This window comes from Lytechinus variegatus, chromosome 2 (assembly GCF_018143015.1).
Source record: "Lytechinus variegatus isolate NC3 chromosome 2, Lvar_3.0, whole genome shotgun sequence".
NCBI classification, from domain to species: Eukaryota; Metazoa; Echinodermata; class Echinoidea; order Temnopleuroida; family Toxopneustidae; genus Lytechinus; species Lytechinus variegatus.
This window is the reverse complement of record NC_054741.1, coordinates 76,543,006-76,564,575: the sequence shown is the minus strand read 5'-3', so window position 1 is coordinate 76,564,575 and position 21,570 is coordinate 76,543,006. Positions and strand designations below refer to the sequence as shown.

At 37.3% G+C, this 21,570-nt stretch overlaps 1 protein-coding gene and 1 long non-coding RNA gene across 3 annotated transcripts; one reads left to right on the top strand and one right to left on the bottom strand.

Annotated features, from left to right (window-relative positions):
• Positions 1-173: 173 nt before the first annotated feature.
• On the bottom strand, positions 174-21,030 carry LOC121409083 (thioredoxin reductase 2, mitochondrial-like). Of its 2 annotated transcripts, XM_041600895.1 has the most exons (17): positions 20,847-21,028; positions 13,027-13,095; positions 12,099-12,155; positions 11,543-11,687; positions 10,507-10,581; positions 9,585-9,663; positions 9,072-9,134; positions 8,424-8,494; positions 7,631-7,650; positions 7,175-7,266; positions 6,671-6,842; positions 5,949-6,079; positions 3,835-3,930; positions 2,854-2,946; positions 2,217-2,288; positions 1,639-1,736; positions 174-1,033 (listed from the first exon to the last, which is right to left on the bottom strand). In XM_041600895.1, the coding sequence occupies exons 1-17, from the start codon at positions 20,983-20,985 to the stop codon at positions 910-912; spliced, it is 1,596 nt and encodes a 531-aa protein (XP_041456829.1). In that variant the 5' UTR covers positions 20,986-21,028; the 3' UTR covers positions 174-909. The 2 variants fall into 2 exon arrangements, with proteins under 2 accessions (XP_041456829.1, XP_041456830.1); XM_041600896.1 differs by lacking the exon at positions 3,835-3,930 and having other exon boundaries at positions 20,847-21,030.
• LOC121409084 lies at positions 14,249-19,885 on the top strand. The gene is made up of 2 exons (XR_005969114.1): positions 14,249-14,290; positions 19,779-19,885. It is a non-coding gene; the product is annotated as an uncharacterized LOC121409084 (long non-coding RNA).
• Positions 21,031-21,570: the final 540 nt, after the last annotated feature.

Genomic DNA, 21,570 nt, shown 5'->3' with positions numbered 1-21,570 from the left:
TCAATATAAGCAAGTCTTGACAATTAGTAAAACACAATGAAAAATAGGAATTTCAACATCTAGGACTCTGTCCAAGTACGTGAGGACGTACAAGGAATAAAATCAAGACATTTGAGTAATTCTATAAAACAAGTACGTGGGACTTTTCTGAAATGATTTTCTTTGAATTGAATTTTTCTGCATTACACATTTTATAGTATAAAATACTAGATATTACAAGTCAATATTTTGTCCTAATCCTTACATTCTTTCAAAAACAATGTCCTCGCTCCACTTAAAAATGGGCTTTTCAAAATTATTTGATAGGATTTTTAATAATTACACTTGAGAGCACTGTTTCAAGAAGGAATAGAACTGAATCAGAGAATCCCCGGATTCAATTGTAATCATTGGTTTCTGACTGTTACTAAAGTAAATGTCAGAGAATGGAAATTTATCAGTGCCAACAGGCTTCACGTAACAGTGCCCTCTACATTATACATACATAAAATAAGATAATTCAAGCAATATTAATGTATACACATGTATATCGGCCAAGACAGAATACAAAAATATTTTGACAATGCAACACATCAAGATCAACCTACCAAAGAATGGTTTTTGGATGATCCATCATAACAGCATTATCACATATATCACATTGAATAAAATTTGCTTGTCATTTCCCCAAGCATGGGCCATACATGAGAGGTCTTATCAACACACACAAAAAAGCCATTTGAAACCAAAAATGTCTCTTTGCATACAAAGAGAAGGACATCATCTATTTTCTTGGGGGGGATTGAAAGAGTTAACTTGTTGTGGCTCACAGAAGCCACATCACTACATATTAACATCATTATTTGAACTGTCTTATTAGACTCTCACATATGGCCTACATGCTGTGTGATAGGGAAATGACCTTTAACCTCAGCAACCTGTGACCGTGGGGTCAAGACCAGACCTCTTAGTGATGTGAAGCTTGACTACTTCTTCAGCACAGGTGGGATGAATACCAACAGTGGAAGACAGCTGATTGTATGTAGCTCCCATTCTAGCAATGATTAAACACAGAATAACAATCATAATAATACCCGATATGTCTGAGCAATTATGAGAACCAAGCTTACTATTGTTATGAACAATTACTAAAATGACTTCTATTTGAAATTATATTCATTATAAAAATCATTGATTTACCATCAAAATCATTATCACAACCATCATTATCACCATTGATATGATACTTGTCATCATCATGATCACCACCAACAAATATCATCCTCTGTACCAGCATCCTCACCACCATCCTCCATCTCATCATCATCATCGTCATCTTCACCACCACAATCACCATGACTACAATCTTGATCAAGATCATCAGCTCAATTGTTAGCATCGTCATCATTATTACCATCATGATGGTGCAAAATGTATGATGATGATGAACAGTATTTGTATAGCGCCATTTATCTGTAAGAAAACTTTCAAAGGTGCCGGCTCCCAATATGTCACACATTATTACAAGGTTGCTGAAAAAGATGAATCTTTGGTTAAGATTTGACGAAAATAAACTAAACTTTAATAATTCTCAAACTCTTAAAAGATTATCATTTGTTTCGTGTTGCAATAGAATATTAAAACACAAAATGAACTTACTTGACAGCCAATGCAAACCCTTGCATAATCTCCCCTGCACCAGGACCAGTGATGTGGAGGCCAATGATTCTCTGACTACCTTCTGCTTGACAAACAGCCTTATAAAAAATAATAATAAATGGTTTCAGGTGTTAGATCTCATACTAAAGCTTAATAAATGGCAGTAAAGAACTCTGAGACTACTCCATACAAAAAAAGAGCTACATGTGATTCATTTTCACAGGTTTTACTTGCCATTATAGACACTATAAGACAAAAGTTGCCTTCAAATGTGACCTACAATATGTAGTTGCCCATAGTTAATGAATTGAACAAACTCGTAATCACACAATTGTTTATCCATTAGAGTCTTCTTGATTCCTAAGTTCTTACTTTGCTAATGTAAAAATCCTTAATGGAATACTGGCTTTTTGGCTGTTATGAATGTCATGTTGCTCAACAGCCAATCAAATGAAAGAATTTCATGAGTTACTACGAAAATAGCAAAGTTCCTATTGGAGCAAAAGCAGAGTGATTGAGAGCAATGGAACAAACACACTGCTAAATATTGTATTGTCCATGATATGGGGAACACTCACCTTAATATAGCACTGTTCAGCTGACCTATTTGATACTGCATACTCAAGTGGTTTATAAAAGGCATGATAAACCTAAAGCAAAGAAGATGCAAATAGACTTGTAATTAGTACATTGTAATGGAAAAATAACTGTGACAAAAACAGAAGTGGTTTATATTGAGGTACAGGTCTAAATCAATATGCACTGGGGTTAGAAGGGCAACTCATATTGTTTTATAGACAAAGGGCAATATTTGACAGATAGGCAGGTACAGGTAGAGATATTAATACAAAAACAAGGAAAATCTGAAAATGAATGGAGAAAGGTAGAATTTGGGACCAAATCCCACAATTTTTTGCATTCCAAGTACACTTTTGACTACACCATCCCTGTTTATGAAATTTCAAATAAACTTCTAAGAAAAAATATAATTTTCTTATCAGAACCAGGTGGAAAATGACTTTATTTTCTATTTCAATTACTGGCTCAAAATAATTGTTTTATTTTTTTAGTACAATCTCCTGAAAATATATTGCATAATACATGCTATAAAAAGGCCCCCATATCTAAACAAAATAATGAGCTATCAAGGTTAACTCTTTGAATATATATATAGAGTTACAACACTGAGCAAAGAAAATGAACCTTAAAACTTACTTCTATATGTTTTTCACCATATCGTTCTATAGCCAACTCTTCTGAGAGACCCACACTGCTGTACTCTAATGGAGTGAACACTGTAGTGGCTACCTGTATGGTAAATATCCCATATTATCATACACATTCTCATTCATTTTGTTCAGAAAAGAAAATTTCTCTCAAATGTATTTGGTCTGTACACATTACATTATCATGTTGGGCAGTTTTCAAAAATGAAATGGATAGCCTGGATAAATATGACATCATCATCATTTTTTTCATCATTATTATCACTTTCATTATCATTACCATCATAGTTCTTGCTGTTGTTGTTATTATCTTACTAGAATATATGGTTATGTTTGACATCATTTTTACTTCATAATGCATCATTTCATATTGCATATTCCACCATTCTGTTCCACCTCCTTTCACCTTTCCTTCTTCCCCCTCTCAAACCTCTCACCCCTTTTCAAAAATCTCTCATGATAAATCCCTCATCACAACTTTAAATGTTGTCTAAATATCCTAATATATATCGTCACTGACTACAAGTTTGTCCTTCAACAACAAAAACAGATCATGACCAGAGCTGCATGCTAACCTCTAAATATAAAAAGCAGTAATTTAGAAGCTCAAAAGTCATAATTCTGAGATAAAATTCATAATTTCATACATGCCATATGGTAAATAAATTTCATAGAAGAGGTATTATATATAGAAAGAGAGAGCAGATGCACATAAATTTAAAGTTTTGCCAAGATCCCTACAGGATGGTTGTTGGGAATATTTATCCTGGGCACAACATTACTTTAGTGAAGCACTAGATTGCCAAGTCAGGCAAGTAATGTTGCCATTGCGCAATGTAATACTATGTGTGTATTAAATGTGTACATACCTACTCTACCTCAAAAGCGTAATAATTATGGTCAACTAATATTTTAGGAAGATAAACAAATAAGCCTAACGAAAACTGGGGAACATAATTGGGGTACTTGCCTTTTCATAGTCCATACGTTCAGTGCCTTGGCCAAACAATCTTTGTGCTAAAAGCTTTCCAGCTCTGATAGCTACTGGAGTTAGCTCTATTCCACCCTACAACAAAAAACATGAATTGTGGAATGAAAACTATATGATCTGATCGAACCTATACACAAGAAAAAATCATAAGGTTTAAATCATAGGATATAGATAGGACCCTATAAAGATATAATAACCAATTACAGAAGTTTAAAACACTGGTAAGCATGGAATTTGAAAAAAATCTGGAACAGAAAAAGAAACAAGAGTGCCACTTGGGCGAGCACATAATACGCCCACCTGTTACGCGGAAAATTGAATTATTGGTAAAGCAAGAAAAGTGAAAGGTGGCAACTGGACCTTTGACATTTTGACCTCAAAATGAATAGACTTCCTGGGATCCATACTAGTATCATACACACCAAATTAAATGAGCCTAGGTTAAGTTAAACTGAAGTTATCACGTTTACAATGACTTCAGAAGGGGAAGATAAAATATCACTGCGACCTTGACCTTTGGACCTCAAAATCACTAGGCTTCCTGGGAGCCATACTAGTATTATACACACCAAATTATGTGAGCCTAGAATAAGTTAAACTGAAGTTATCGCATTTAAAAGGACTGCAGAAGGGTAAGTTGAAAACATGACACTGTGACCTTGACCTTTGTACCTTCCTGGAATCCATGCTGGTCTCATACACACCAAATCATATGAGCTTAGGTTAAGTTAAACTGAAGTTATTGCGTTTATAAGGAACAGACGGATGGACACCAAGCGTGATACCATAATACGTCCTGTAGGACGGCGTATATTTAAACAAGTGGAATGCCTCTGGCCGTCTCACCTGCATCACGCGGTTCAATATAGCAGCAGTGCTGACTTTGAATACTACTCTAACTCGCACAAGATGTTCAGTGATACATGGTTACTCTTATGTCCACTTTTTATGAACTAGACCAATAAACTTACAGAGATATGATGGTTATTCAACAAAAAAACCCAACATGGCCAAAGTTCATTGACCTTACATGACCTTTGACCTTGATCATGTGACCTGAAACTCGCACAGGATGTTCAGTGATACTTGATTACTCTTATGTACAAGTTTCATGAATTAGACCAATAAACTTTCAAAGTTATGATGGTAATTCAACAGATACCCCCGATTCGGCCAAAGTTCATTGACCCTAAATGACCTTTGACCTTAATCATGAGACCTGAAACTTGCACAAAATGTTCAGTGATGCTTGATTACTATTATTTTTAAGTTTCATGAATCAGATCCATAAACTTTCAAAAGTTATGATGGGAATTCAACAGATATCCCCAATTCGGCCAAAGTTCATTGACCCTAAATGACCTTTGTCATGTGACCTGAAATGAGCACAGGATGTGCAGTGATTCTTGATTACTCGTATGTCCAAGTTTAATGAACTAGACCAATAAACTTTCAAAGTTATGATGGTAATTCAACAGATACCCCCGATTCGGCCAAAGTTCATTGACCCTAAATGGCCTTTGACCTTAATCATGAGACCTGAAACTTGCACAAAATGTTCAGTGATGCCTGATTACTATTATGTCCAAGTTTCATGAATCAGATCCATAAACTTTCAAAGTTATGATGGCAATTCAACAGATATCCCCAATTCGGCCAAAGTTCATTGACCCTAAATGACCTTTGACTTTGTTCATGTGACGTGAAACTCATGCAGGATGTTCAGTGATACTTGATTAACCTTATGTCCAAGTTACATGAACTAGGTCCATATATTTTCTAAGTTATGATGACATTTCAAAAACTTAACCTCAGGTTAAGATTTCGATGTTGATTCCTCCAACATGGTCTAAGTTCATTGACCCTAAATGACCTTTGACCTTGGTCATGTGACATGAATCTCTTACAGGATGTTCATTAATACTTGATTAACCTTATGGCCAAGTTTTATTAACTAGGTCCATATACTTTCTAAGTTATGACGTCATTTCAAAAACTTAACCTCAGGTTAAGATTTGATGTTGACGGCGCCTATAGTCTCACTCTGCTTCGCAGGTGAGACAAAAAAAAATGTATTGAATCAAGAAATTTACCTCAAGAATGTCTCCAATAGCATGTATATGAGAGACTGGAGACTGTTCTTCTGACTCCATGACCTTTCCTCCTGCAGAAAGCTGAATCCTGGTGTTGTCCAGGCCAAGTTGTGTAGTCTCTGGTTGTCTACCTGTGAGAAATAGATCCATCAATATGAAGAAATATATAGCTTCCATTGTATATCCAGAAACTTAGAGCACACATAAAAGATAGAATAGACAAGCAATTGTGTGTTAACAAAGGCTTACCCCTCCAAATCTTGGTTTGCTATGAGTATATTAATGCAACTGAGTCATGATTTCTCAGTTACAATTCCCTGGGTTAGATAGGATATAAGGAGGAAGGGAATCTGTAAGTGTACGGTTACATGCATAAGGTCTGTGGGGATATTCTTGATTGTCTCATTTAGACAACAATTCCTTTAATACTTAGAATTGAAATTACTGTCTAAATAATATATAGGATGTATTTATACTACTACATATAATTCTGCCAATGCTGACCTTGTATAACTTGGATAATATGAAAATATGCAAAGTATACATTATCTACTCTCTATAGTCAAATTGTGTGTATAGATGTATGTGGTCCTTAGAGATTGAATAGGCATACTCACCTGTCTTATGAAATATGAAAACAAATCATTATCTAATCCATTGCTTCTCCCTAGGAAATTGACAGGCTGGGTAGTACCACAGAATCTTAAATGGTAAACACTCACCAACAGCAAACATGACAGTGTCAAATTCTCCTTGACCTTCCTGGCCTTGACCTGACCTCCACTTGACATTCAAGCTGCTATCTTGATTTTTCACTATGTTCTCTGGGACCTGTTGCCATAGGAACTGGATTCCACTAGCTTCCATGTGGTCAGTTACAAGCCTGGACATTTGCTGAATACCGAAGAAAGAGAGAAAAAAGGGTCTTTTAACTATTATTATGACCAAAAATGTGTATTATAGAGATAAAGGGTTTATACCAGACATACATGGCACTTCCACACAAATTGCAAATTTGACAAACATAATCCTATCTCAATCTTAAACAAATGATAATACATCAACCAACTCAGAGCAAAATTTTACCACTCTCACCCTCCAGCTAAAGAAACATGCTCCGCTGTTTTATCCTTTTTACACTGATAACCCGTCAGTCTCAAAATATAGAGCTAATGAAAGTCAACTGGATGCAGATCTTGAATACCTTCACAATGCACTTAAATTACCTGATCAAATCCCCGGAGGCAGATGGACCGTACCATTACTGTCGTAGGGAAGCCAAGACCATGGAGGAAACCAGCACACTCTAAAGCAACATCTGATCAGTCACCAATGGTCAAGGAACATACTTAAAGGGGCTTTCACAATCGCTCTTGTGATCATTTGCGATCATTTGGTCACAATATATCTTCCACGTAATCGCAAAGGTTGTAAGCAGTCGCACCATCAATTGTGAAAGGGACTTCAGAATGGCAGTTTCAGTAGCATTTCCATAATATTTTGTGATCAGAAAAACTGTTAAGAACTAACAGATAGTATTCATTACATTAATCTGTTTCTTTCACCCTTCCTTCCTTCCTTATAGTTTTCCTTTCTTCCTTTCTCTCGCCTCCCTTTATCTATCTCTCAATCTCCCTCTCTCTCATTACAATTTTCAAAGTCTACAGATTTTCAAAGGATACAGCTTCCACCAATCACCAAACTGAAATAAAAGATGAACAAAAAAAATCAATTTGTTTAATATATAATACTAGTAGCAGAATGTGATCTAAATTTATACATGTATCAATGTATGGAATTCATAAGCCATAAGCCAAATTCTGTCATACCACACAAAGCCTTGTGATACAGGTCACGACTGGTAACCTAATTGGTGAGTGAATCATTGGAACATTAAATTGCTCAAATGGATGTGTCACTTAGTAAACCAACCAATAAATTCCCAAGTAAATCAAAGCGTACAACACAAGGGGAAATGAGTTTGGCACCTTTTTCACATTTCAAGCCATTTTTTAAATGCACATTTGAGATTGTTTTTCGCTCACAAAGAAATGACTAATGTAGTAATACAATGTGGGTATTAAAGTCTGGTGAGCGCATACATGTACAAATTAAAGTTTTGAAATATTGGTTTAGCTGTTAATTGAAGCAGTTGTTATCATACTTAATTATAATTAACAGCAAATCTACAAGGAATATGCTCCATGTTTTTTTAATTTGGGGTCAGAAGTCCCCATTTCTTGATATAAAAAATAGTTATAAAGACCACACCCCCTTGATGCATTAACATATAGTATCAGAAATAATTGATACAAATCAAATGAAAACAAAAATCATGCATGTTTACCAATGAAACACTGACCCCACCCACCCCAAAATCAAAGGGGGTATAAACCATTCTAGATTTTTTTTTTTCTTTTTAATGAGCTAGATTACATTAAAAAGAAATTATATTCTTATTAATTGCCATCTTACCTCCTTCCTGGGGGAGTTTTATGAGAAAAAATGTCATCACTAGTAATGCCATACTCCACTGCACCAGGTACCTTGGAAATCAAATACAAAGTATTATTAACCTTGTTCCAGAGAGAATAAAATCAATCCATTTCTTTCATTGAGTGTCTGGAAGATTTGTTTGTTCGATTTGTTGCATTTCCCCATCTACAATTGACCTACATATATGAAGAATTTCTGAGCAATATCAATTGAATAATGCACTCCTGTTCAGTGTTCAATTTGACGCATGCAATGGCATGTCAGAAATTATTCTCTGATCTTTATATCAAAGAGGAGACAATGGCACAACAGGGGTTCGAACTCCCAACCTTACGATCACGAGTCCAATCATCTAACTATTAGACAGACCACAGAAAGAAAAATTCTGACATAACTTGGCCCTCAATGATATTCAATGTTCTTATTGTAGCACATCATGCCTAGTGTATTCAGTTGTATGAATATTGCATATCCATACAATATTTGAAAATTGAATGCAATACATCCAAAATACCACTAAGGTCAGCCGATGTCATATTCATATCAGGTGATGAAAAATATCATGCAAACAATACAATGAAATGATGCTTCAATAAAAGTTGATTTAAAAAGAAAAATTTATTTCACCTTGTCTGGGTATTTGGGTCTCCCTCCAGTTGCAAGGACTATGTTTGCTGCTGAGAATTGGGTCTGGTTCAATTAAAAAAAGAAACATCCAAAGAACTAAAGCAAGTTACACTAATGTCATGTAAATTATCACTTTGCAAACTAACTTCTCAATCACAAGTCATGCAATTTTGGTGGTACTTCTTGAATATGATAAACAGCTAATGGTATGTTGTTTCTATTTGCCATTATTTACATGTACATGTAAACCTTTAAAAGTCTGATATTAAAAAAATAAGACTTGTTTCTTGAATCTCACATGTACAAAAAGTCAAACTCGGCATCCAAGAATGATCTCAATATTATCATTCTTACATCAGATATTTTTTTTATTTATAGATACTATATGATAACTGTTTCATGGCTGTTTTTTCTTTATTCTTATCATTATTCATCCCCTTCTTCTTCATGCAGAAGAGTTATTCTTTTCTATTCAATGGAAGAAAACCAGATTTAAGAAGACTGGTAACCTACCTCTTTTCCATCTTTCATCTTGACCTTCACTGTGTGTTCATCAATGAAAGAACCTTTTCCATTCACATATTCAACATTCCTGGGAGATCAAATGCAGACACAATACAAAAATCCCATTACTTGTGATTTTTATCAAATGCAGCATTAGAAAAACAAGACATTTCTTGAAAGGATACATGGATCAACAAAGTTTATGTACATAATGAAGAAAAGATTGAGAAAATAGTTGGAATATAAGGAGGGGAGCATGCTTAAAAACTTGCATTGAATTCCCCCCCCCCCCTACCTAATGTACAGAAAATGGATTAAAAGTACTAGAGTATCTAGAATATTAATCAGACGTATTTAAATAAAACCAGATGTGGAAGTTGTTGTTGTTCAAATTCAAATTGAACACTGACTCGGTCTAACTAACTACATTGTAAGCTTCAAAATTTAATATAATAAAAATAATATATCTGCTTAAAAAAAGCAGACTGCTATACATACATAGAGCACTTTCACAGGAGCATGACAACTCAGAGCACTTATTATCAACAATTACTATTTACTTGTATATAGCCAATGAACTGCCCCATCTTTTATGTATATCGAAATTTTAGATCAATGAAAAAAAATCATTGAGCCTGATGCAGAATGAATTTGATGTACACACTTTGAACTTGTTTTTAATTTAAACAGGCCCCTGAACAAATCGTGTATTTTTCATATCAATTCATGAATTGGAAAGATGTTCTATATATTCACTGAAAATGATAAATTAATGTCAAATCTTACTGCATAATTGATTCTTGAAATTAACAAGTCCTGATAATGGTATTTAATTGATTATGCTTCCCTCTGCAACAAAAGTGAAAACACATATATAAAATGGAATATTTTTTTTTTAATATAAAATCAGAAAATACTTTAATCATCTTACTTGTCTTTGAGTTGAACTCTGTGACCCCAATTCAGTGACTTCACATGACCTTGTATACCACCTATTAGAGTAGACCTGAACAGTGAAGATGAATAAATATGAGGGCAAATTGTTAATTAATATAAAAACAATTGAATGTAGTATTGGTACAAAGTCTGTCAATTCAACATGGTTGCTTTAGAAAAAATGTTATCTAAAACATCCATTCATTAGTCATGCATGCATGTATTGCTTCTTTTTTTTTATTCAATCTCTCCCTTTCCCTCTGATCGCCAACCAGATGGATGATCAAAGAGGGATGTGACAGAAGATTTTTGTCATCTCCTTACTTTAACCAAGTTGTCAAGTAGATCTAAGAGTGGCATAAATAGAACCAAAGTACCAGAAAGTGATTTAAAGGTAGAAAATTTGCAATGTATAGAGAGATTCTCCTTCATGTTGCAACATGAACAGTGTTGATTATTTCAGTTGCTTAAAATGTAATTTAAAGGATTTTCCCCAGATACTGTAACTTTAAAGCTATTTGGAGGGTTAAGTTAAATGTATCCTATAGATCCCAGGTTCTGAAACTGTGAGAACTAGATTTTGTTTCATTCTGACTTTATACAAAAGATTGACCAACACATTTACAAGGATAAACTCCCTTAGATACTGTACCATTGTCTACATCCAATAGACCTCTTATCATGAATGATTTTACCACTTACAAAGGCATATAGATTGGAGGTTCGGGCCCCTTGTAGCTGCAGGTAATCACAATCCATAGTGAGGAAGCCATGAGGCAGAGGAAGGGGGATGGAGTGGGGGTGGCCTGAATATGGCTGATCGTGGACCACCCATTGTAATTTAAATTGATTTTGATAAGATTCACATTTTCCATTGCAATTACACCCTAGCTTTGTTTATCTTTGGCACAAGGCTCTGTGGGTTACTCTGCTTTGGAAAATTTTAGCCCGAATGTTGGCATTACATCATGCCTCTTTAGCAAAATTTGTAATTAACAAAATCAAATCCATTATTAAATGAAGAAACTTACCATGATAAATGAACTTCATCTGGAACTTGCCATCCATAATGTTTAGCATCATGCATAGACTCTCTTAGAAGTGAAGCATGGTGAAGTAATTTCTTTGGAATGCAGCCAACATTTACACAAGTTCCTCCAAGGCCCCATTTTGTTCCTGGCATGGAAACAACACATTTAGACTACAGTAATATGATTAACAATGGAGAAGAATAGAATACATATTTAAACATGCCTAGTAATATGCTTGTATATGTGCTATGATAAGTTATCCCTTGGACATTTTGTTCAATCTTTAAAAAAAGCATACTTCAGTGTAAATAACAATACTGATAGGTATAATAAAACATTAATACACAGTAATAATGATTAAGAATCCATGACAAAGCAAGAGCTTGTAGGTAGGACTCCCTGCAAGTAAACAAGAACTGGTCAATAGAAGTACAGTATCCATGTCAAAACAATTTCATATATCATGATATATAGTTCCTGCATCTAAAATTGAACATTTAAACAATTTATGTGAAAGCATTCAAGTAAAAGAAAGCATTCATCTAAAAACACTCACCTTGAGGTGAAGGGTCTACATAGTCTAGGACAATTACCTTTTTATCAAAACCAGCAGCTGTAAACAAAAGGTGGGAATAGAAACAAAATGTCAGTTATTTTTATTGATATCTTGGGTCAGAAAACTCTGCAGCATGGGTATAGACTTTTTTACACGAGCAGTAAAATGTCATTCAAGATAAACCATCAACATGGATTTCAAATTCACTGCACCATGTGCCAAAAGTGGACAAAACAACAATTTTCAAACTTGATTACCAACATCTAGTGACCTGGTTAGACTTCTTCAGGATGCCATATCAAGAAAGCTCATGAAAAATCTCTATTAGAAAGTATTAGTGCTCTTGCTACCGCTAATAAGAATTGTCATCTGAGAAAAGTTGATCATTAAGCTAACTGCAAATTGGCTTAAGTAATGAATATCAATTCTTGGTGGGGAGTTTTTTCTTTGTGAGTTGAGTTTATTTTTTTTTGGGGGGGGGTGGTTGGCTTTTCTTCTATTTTTTTACTATGATTTTTCTCTTTTTTGGGGGGGGCAAGAATTCATTATTTTATTATGTTGTTGGGGGTGAAACCGGTTTACTTTTTCACAAGTCAAACAACACACTGTTTCTTTTACTGTAGAAACAAAGAAAGGAAATCATTTTATTGAACATAGGAGCAGGAAGAAGAGGAGGAGGAAGAAGAGGAAGAAGAGAAAGAAGAGGAAGGAGGAGGAGAAGAAGAATATGAAGAAGAGGAGAAGAAGAAGAAGAAGAAGAAGAAGTAGAAGAAGAAGAAGGAGGAGGAGGGGGAAAGAATAAAAAGAAGAGGGGAGGAGGAAGATGAAAAAGAGGAATTAGAGTGAAAGGAGGAAGAAGTAGTATATAGGGATAGTACTTAAAATTTAATAGACCTATTGGATAAGAAAACTGTTATACCACTCATACCCTCTTTTGCACATGCTAAGCCACCAGATCCTCCACCAATAACTGCTAGATCATAATCGTAAGATGAACCTGCAAAAATGATAATCCTGGTCAATTAATATATTGAATAATATATAATCCCAATTGCGACTACAGTATACTCTCCAAGTACCGTACGACTATACTCTGTCAACCTTTGGTGAGAGTTTAGACTGAGACAATGCGGGAAGGGGGGTGAAGAAGCGACCAAGCCTGATTCAAGCCAGAGTGGGAGGGAGAATTAAGGTGTGGAAGAGGGATGGAGGAAATTTATTTTTAAATATTTGAAGATGTGAACTGAAGGTTTAAAATGTTGCCCATCAGCCCAAAGATTCTTCTAAAGTTCTAGCTCTAGAACATTTAACTTAATTAAGATGGATATATGGAATTACTGGAATACCAAAATATGGCTTCATTCAATCAAATTTTTGTGAAGGAATGGGCGTGTGTGATTTTCCATTGACATTGGTTTATCTAGTCAGAAAAATAAAATTACTAAAGCCGACCAACACAGAGCTAGCCAGGGGCGTTGTGGGGAGTGAAAGTTATATACTGTACGTAGCTCACTCCCACTAACGCCAGGAATCACCGTACATGCCTTTGCGTATCGGACAGGATTACCCTGGTGAACCATAGACCTAAATCACCAATTTTAGTTATAGTTTTTCGCCCAAAGTTATGTACATGGGCAAGTTTTATGTTTACCCCCATTTGATTGTATTTTTTTTATTTTTCATTAAATAAATAGTCGTAAAATTGAAAGAAATTAAGAGCAATAGCGTTCACTTACCCCCGTCTGTTGACGAAGCCATTTTGATTTCTTTTGTTATGATACCTAGATACACACGCGTGCAGAGCTGCAACTTAGATTTAAAAAATACTTGCATTTGTCAATAAAAATCACGATTTGTAAAATATTTGTTTCGGTTGAAAAATATCATGAAATAATTTATATGATATTTATCGATAAAAAAAAATATTTTGCGATTCCTGATATCTATCGGCAGATGCAAATATTTTTTTAATCCAGGTTGGCGGTTTGACTGCCAACTTGAATTAAAAAAATATTTGCATCTGCCGATAGATATCAGGAATCGCAAAATATTTTTTTTTATCGATAAATATCATATAAATTATTTCATGATATTTTTCAACCGAAACAAATGTTTTACAAATCGTGATTTTTATTGACAAATGCAAGTATTTTTTAAATCTAAGTTGCAGCTCTGCACGCGTGTGTATCTAGGTATTGATCCAATACAAAGGACTCTGGTGGAGACTTTGGTATGAACGTATATACAGGTTTATTATACAGGCCAGCTAGGCAGGTCAATCAACAGGCATGGTATCCATGTTGCGGGAGGTGTATGGAGTGCTTAGATATCCATACTGATATCGTAACATCCCCCTTCTTCTGATAAGATTGAGAATTTCAATTTTCAATGATATTGTTTTCAAACAATACTTTTGGTAGTCTGCAAATTTTGGTAATTTGGCTTGGTTATGATTTATCAGATATAATATAGAAATTGTTTGGTTTGTGAGAATAATACCAATTTGTGATAAACTGTATGCATCTTCAATTTTACATAACTTCAATCTTGTGCAAAACTGAAAATAATTTGGATAACCGGATTGATCCTGAAATCAATATTTCCAAACAATAAGTTTTGGTTATAGTGTCTTTTTGATAATTTCGTGAACACTATCTTGACATACCAAAAATAATGTACAATGTTTATACATGCATATAATAAACTTAAAACTACACTAATGTCTTCAGTGTTGTCTTCTTTCTTCTCTTTCTCTTCTTTGTTTGAGAGTTTAGAGTGTTCATAATGTTCAATCTTCAAACATGAATCTCTCTGGTTTGCGAATAGTGCGTCCAGACCTCGTAGTTTGTGAGTGTGTCTGTTGAGATTGATTAGAGTTGGAGTTGGACATTGGTGTTCGTTGGACGTTGTCTTCCTCTGGTTGAGTTTCTGTGGAGTGGTTTTCTTCGTCGAACCTCACACGCTTCGGAGTTGGGTTGGTGGATGGAATTTCCCTCAAGTGAGATCTATTTCTCCTCAAGATTCCTCCATTCGGCGTTGAAACTTCGTAGGATCGAGGTTCTTCACAGATTTTGGATACTTTGGCTGGTATCCAAGTGTTGTCTCTTGGATGCAGAACTCTCACTGGCTGTCCTACATGCAGTGGTGGCAGATCAGAACTTGCATGTCGATCATGCACTTCCTTCATTTTGTATTGCCTATTCAAGAGAAACTCGGTAGCAGCAGAATCTCTCGAAAGATAGTGACTTGGCAATGTGGTTCGGATGGGTCTTCCAAACAACATCTCTGCTGGTGATCTCAAGTTATTGTCAACTGGTGTTGCTCTCAGGTGCATCATGGCTAGTTGACTGTCTTGGCTAGTTTGAGAACACTTCGTCAACAGATTCTTGATTGTACGAACCATTCTCTCAGCTAATCCGTTGGATCTTGGATAGTGCGGTGAAGAAGTGATGTGCTTGATATTCCACTTCTTGCACATGTCTTGGAATGGTTTCCCGACAAATTGTGGACCGTTGTCGGACACAATCTCTTCTGGTGGACCGAACAGACTGAAGATTCCCGTCATCTGTCTTGCTATAGCTGCACTGGATGTATCGGTTAGCTTAGCAATGATCGGATACTTGGAATAGTAATCAGTAACGAGAAGATACTCTTGTCTATTGAGCATGAACAAGTCGGTTCCCAGTCTGGTCCATGGTGCTGGTGGTACATCATGGGGATGCAGTGGCTCTTTCTGCTGTCTTGCTTGGTGTTTCTGGCATGTTTCACACTGCTTTATCAACTGATCAATGTCCTTGTTGATGTTTGGCCAGAACACTGTCTCACGAGCAAGTCATCTCGTCCTTTCGATTCCCATGTGTCCTAGATGAAGCTGTCTAAGGATGTCATTCCTTAGTGTCTTTGGTATGATGACTTGACTTCCCTTGAAGAGTACTCCGTGTGATACTCCAATTTCATCTCTGTAAGACCAAAATTGACGAAGGGATGTCGGCAATTCTTGGATGGTCTCAGGCCATCCCTGAGTGACTATTTGCCATAGTGATCTGAGAACAGGATCATTAGCCGTTTCTCTCTGAAGCTCTGTTCTCTTGTGTTGTCCGAAGTATATCAAGTCAATCTGGTGCGAATCTTCGGCTTCAGAGCAGATGGATTCCACTCTGACATCTAGCGGAACATCGCGTGCTTCCTTGGGATTAGGAAGTCGGCTCAAGGTATCGGAAAGAATCATGTCTTTTCCTGGTCGATACTTCCTGGTCGATACTTGACTTGACATCGGTATCCTTGGACTTTGATAAGCAATCTCTGTAGACGTGGTGGTGCACTTCTAAGAGGTTTCTTCCATATCATCTCCAATGGTCTGTGATCTGTTATGACGGTGAATTCCTTCCCGAACAGATATGTATGGAAGCGGTTGATACCAAACACTAGGGCTAAGGTTTCCCTCTCTATGTTGGAATAGTTGGACTGTGCAGTGGAAAGACTTTTGGATGCAAATGCAACTGGTTTGCCTTGCTGGAGCAGGCATGCTCCTAGCCCTTTCATCGATGCATCTACCTCAAGAGTTGTCTCTTTCTTTGGGTCATAGAATTGTAGACATGCACCTGATGATACTGCACTTTTCAGGCTGTTCAAGGAATGTTCATGATCATCGTCCCAGATGAATGGTACTTCCTTGTGTAGAAGTTCTCGAAGTGGCGCTGACTTCTCTGAGAAGTTAGGAATGTATGCTGCTAGGTATGTGAATAATCCTAGGCATCTCTGAACATCTTCTTTGTCCTTGGGTGATGGCATCGAGGTGATAGCTTCCACCTTGCTCGGATCTGGGTAGATACCTGATCTAGTGTACTTGGAACCAAAGAAGTTGATGGCTTCCTTCTTGATAGTACATTTGGAGCTGTTGAACACTAAGCCTTCTTGCTTTGCTGTCTCCATGAGTAAGTAGAGATTCCTATCGTGTTCCTCCTCCGTTCTTCCTATGATCGCTATGTCATCTGCGATGCATATGCAGCCTGGCACATTTTGGACAATCCTATCCATATGCTGCTGGAAGATATCCTGACTAGTACATAACCCAAATGGTAGTCTTTGGAAGCAGTACCTTCCAAATGGTGTACGGAATGTGGTGAGATCCTGGCACTCCTCTGCTAGGTGAACCGACCAGTAACCAGCCTTCGCGTCTAACTTAGAGAAGTACTGAGCTCCTGCGAAGACAGGTTGGACCTCTTCCAAGGTTGGTACCTTGTGTGGGCATCTCTTCAAGGCATCATTTAACCTCCTGGGGTCAAGACAAATCCTGATGGATCCATCTTTCTTCACAACAGTGGTCATGGAGCTGCACCAATCGGTGTGGTACTCAATTTTTCTGATGACTCCTTGCTGCTCCATATTGTCCAGTTCCGCCTTGATTTTGTCTTTCAAGTGTACGCTGCACTTGCGGGGTGCGTCTATGGTAGGTTTAGCATCATCCTTGACATGAAGCATTGCCTTCCCTCGGAAACTACCAATAGCGTCAAACTGATTCGGATATGCTTGTTTGAGATCCCTTACACTTGTGATAGGTGTTTGTTTAGGTTTAGGATTGGTTGTAGGTGTTTCGTTGTGCATTGAGTGAATTGTGATAATTCCAAGGTCAGTGCAACCTAACAACCCTAGGATCGCTGGACCCTTGACATCTGCTACATAGAATGTATGTGTTGACCATTTTGTACTCTTGTATCTACACTTTATGTCTAGTGTACCCTTACATGGAATTTGTGTCTCTCCGTAAGCTACAAGTTTTATTGTTGTTTGTTTCACTACTGATTCCCACTTTGGACCATATATTGCTTTGGCGGTATGTACTGTGATAGTGTTAGCACTTGCCCCCGAGTCCACTTTTAGGTAAAGCTTATGTTGACCTACTCTCTGTGGGCATATTATGTCAATGTTAGCAAATGCTACAGTACCTTCTGGATTTACAACTGTGTGTGGTCCATTAGTGTGTATGGTGTCGAATTGTGCTACGTTGAATGGACTGTCTGAAGATTGATAATGATCATGATCTGTGGTAGTATCATGTGTTATGTCCATTTCGCTTATTGGTTTACTCTTTCGACTTTTCGACCTTGATCGTGATTTGTTTTGTCTTGGTTTCTGGTCATCAGATAGCGTGTCTGATCTTTGGTCATCTGATCTACGATTCTGTTTACGACTACGATCATTTTTCGATTTACGACAGAATTTGGCCCAATGGCCCTTGGTGCCACAGGCACGGCACTCATCGTCATACGCAGGGCACTGACGAGGTTTGTGGAAACGTCCGCAGTTACCACATGCTTTTCGTCCCTGGTTACGCTTGAACGAATCGATATTCTGTTTAGGGTCTAGTGTCTCAAGACATTGTCGGCTCGCAGCAACTGCCTCGTATTTACGACCTTCTACCAAAATTTGTTCGACCTTGTAACCTTTCGGTTGATCTAGCAATGACTTTTGGAATTCGAGACTTGGAGTTGACGCAATCACTAGCTCCATGATTCGCTCATTTAACTCAGCTTCCTCGAAATCGCAATTTTTGGCTTTGTCCCTACACCTGGTAACGAATTCATCGATCGTTTCATCTGGTTTCTGCCTGTACCGCATTAGCTCTAAGCGGTGTATGCGAAAATTGATATTGACCTTTAACTGTGCCTCTAATAGTCTCCATAGCTCTTGCGGTTTTTCTTTATCGGTCTCTGATAGCCCCGATGCATTGATTCGACGCAAGCCTTCATTGCCTATCGCAATCTTGATTTTTATAGCCACTTTTCTCTGATCAGTTATGTCTTGGTCTGCTAGAATCAGCTCCATTCTTTGTCTGAAAAGCTGGAACTCTTCTGGTAGGTCTGTTGCCTCCCAGTTCATTTCTGGATATTTTCCACTACTCATTGTGTATATTCGCTGTACGTATTAGGTATTTAAATGAATGAGTGTAGATATTAATGTCTGTTTATATCCACGTGTGAACGCTCCTTACAGTCACAGGTCGACTGGTGATGATACCTGTAATGCACTCACAGCCCTGTGTGAATGTCATTAGGTGTTTCATGCAGTGAAAATGCTGGTCACTCCCACTCACTTCTCACACTCCAGATTTACAATTAATATTAGGAAAATATTAATTCATTGTTCACACTCCAGTCCAGAAAATTAAGTAATTTAGGTTTTATCAACTTTTAGTGTATGTTGATCTTATGATGCAGACCTCTGTGCCAGTGATTGAACACAGTTATAACTTATTCAGGCTATATTTGATTGTTTACAGTTACCGTTAGCATCTCGCTCCTTCTCACAACACTGTGTGATTTGCTGTGACAGTGCATTGGGTATGCACAGTACGGTACAGTAGCGATGCGATAGCCGGGGCGAGCGGGCACCCGTTGGGTTAGTAAGTAGGTTATGAAGCATGCGAATTTCGGTAAAAAGACATGCAGTTTACTTCCCAACACTACAGTAGCTGGTTACTTGATCCTTGTCATTTCAAAAGCGATCACTGGTTTCCGCTGCCACCATGATCCAATACAAAGGACTCTGGTGGAGACTTTGGTATGAACGTATATACAGGTTTATTATACAGGCCAGCTAGGCAGGTCAATCAACAGGCATGGTATCCATGTTGCGGGAGGTGTATGGAGTGCTTAGATATCCATACTGATATCGTAACAGGTATCATAACAAAAGAAATCAAAATGGCTTCGTCAACAGACGGGGGTAAGTGAACGCTATTGCTCTTAATTTCTTTCAATTTTACGACTATTTATTTAATGAAAAATTGAAAAAATACAATCAAATGGGGGTAAACATAAAACTTGCCCATGTACATAACTTTGGGCGAAAAACTATAACTAAAATTGGTGATTTAGGTCTATGGTTCACCAGGGTAATCCTGTCCGATACGCAAAGGCATGTACGGTGATTCCTGGCGTTAGTGGGAGTGAGCTACGTATGGTGAGACTACCACATATCGACCACCTCTTTTGAAACCGACCACATTGCGCGCGTTAAAATTATTGCGTATTACAAACGATACGCGCGGGAGAGTAGGCGCAGTGTCCATAGAAACGGTAAAAATCGATTTCACAAGAAAAAAAGAAGCAACAAAAAGTAGAAATGTAGTAGAATTAATCAAAATTGTATTGACTAAACCCAATCCCCGCTGAAAAACCAAGAAATCCGATAGGAAACGGCTTTAGAACAAATATCCGTCGTCAATCGTCGAATCATGCGCCGGAGCTCACAGTGGAAGTAGTGAGGCGATCATTTAGCATGTTGACGTCATGTAACTGATTTGAAAGAGTAAAAATATTTCGCCACCGCGACAGGAATCGACCGTAAACTTAGTGTATCGCTAGTGGTCGGTTTCAAAATACGGCTGCAAATGAGCAAATGTAAAATCGTCGCATTCCTTGTTCGTCGATATATACGCGAATTGAATCGGAGTCGTCGAGCAAAACATGGAAATCTGATCTGCTCAATTTTCTGCACAAATGAGACGAAAACTGGGTAAAATTGGTGAATATTTTCGCAGATATGATGCTTAGAATATTAGGTGGTCGATAAGGGGTAGTTCCAACCATACAGTATATAACTTTCACTCCCCACAACGCCCCTGGCTACACAGAGCCCAGACACCAACAAAACTACACTCATGTGGGACTGGAGTGAAGATTTGTCCCCTTCGACAAGATACATCGCAAGTTTACTATTGAATAATGATAATAATAGATGCCTTACCTAATGAATAAGAGCTGCAGCTTAGCCATCGTTCAAGTACTCTTAATCTTTGATGACATTTACTTCTAAGCAATGAATTCCTACTGAGAAGGACACAACGCTTTGCGGCGTGAAATCCACCACTGGCACCAGCCATCATTCATTCTTGACTTGAGATTTAACTTGCCGATTATGCAATCACTGAATATCGCCGCGCCGGCCGTAAGTAAAAACGTCGAGGTACTACAAGGTCGCGAGGATCAAAATACTATACTGTGCGTGCGTCCCAGAAGGGGGGGGGGCATATAGCTGTCATTTTTTACTAGCTGCATTAAAACAAATCTTCCGAACTATACTGTGGAATAACATTTTTTTTTTATTACTTGGGTTTAAAGGCACAAATCATTTAGATATTTATGCTTTAAATGAGCAATTGCTTGCGAGCGTGCTTTTTATGTATCTGATCCATTATAGGGTCTGCCTTTAGATTTTGGGGGCTGTACATGTATACCTTATATATTCACAATAATGATAAGCAATACCTGATTATTTCTTACCAAAATAAGAAGGGAATCAACATAAGCCCCCCCCCCCCCTCCCACCAAAATCATTCTTTCTCTTCCTTTCTCTCTCCTTCCTCTGATTTTTTTTCTCATCAATTTTAATGCCATCTCGCCCCCATTCTCATTTTCTTGCTCCCCCCCTCGATCTCCCACAACTACTCTCTTTCATTATCTATCCCCAC

Excerpts from the sequence above, each read along its gene's own strand:
- LOC121409083 (XM_041600895.1), bottom strand. The coding sequence starts at position 20,985 with ATGATGGCTGGTGCCAGTGGTGGATTTCACGCCGCAAAGCGTTGTGTC. Across the intron at positions 12,156-13,026 it reads CTTAGCATGTGCAAAAGAGG|CTGCTGGTTTTGATAAAAAG; the intron begins GTATGAGTGGTA and ends TTTTGTTTACAG. Across the intron at positions 7,267-7,630 it reads TTTGGTGATTGGTGGAAGCT|ATGTTGCTTTAGAGTGTGCT; the intron begins GTATCCTTTGAA and ends GTGACTGATCAG.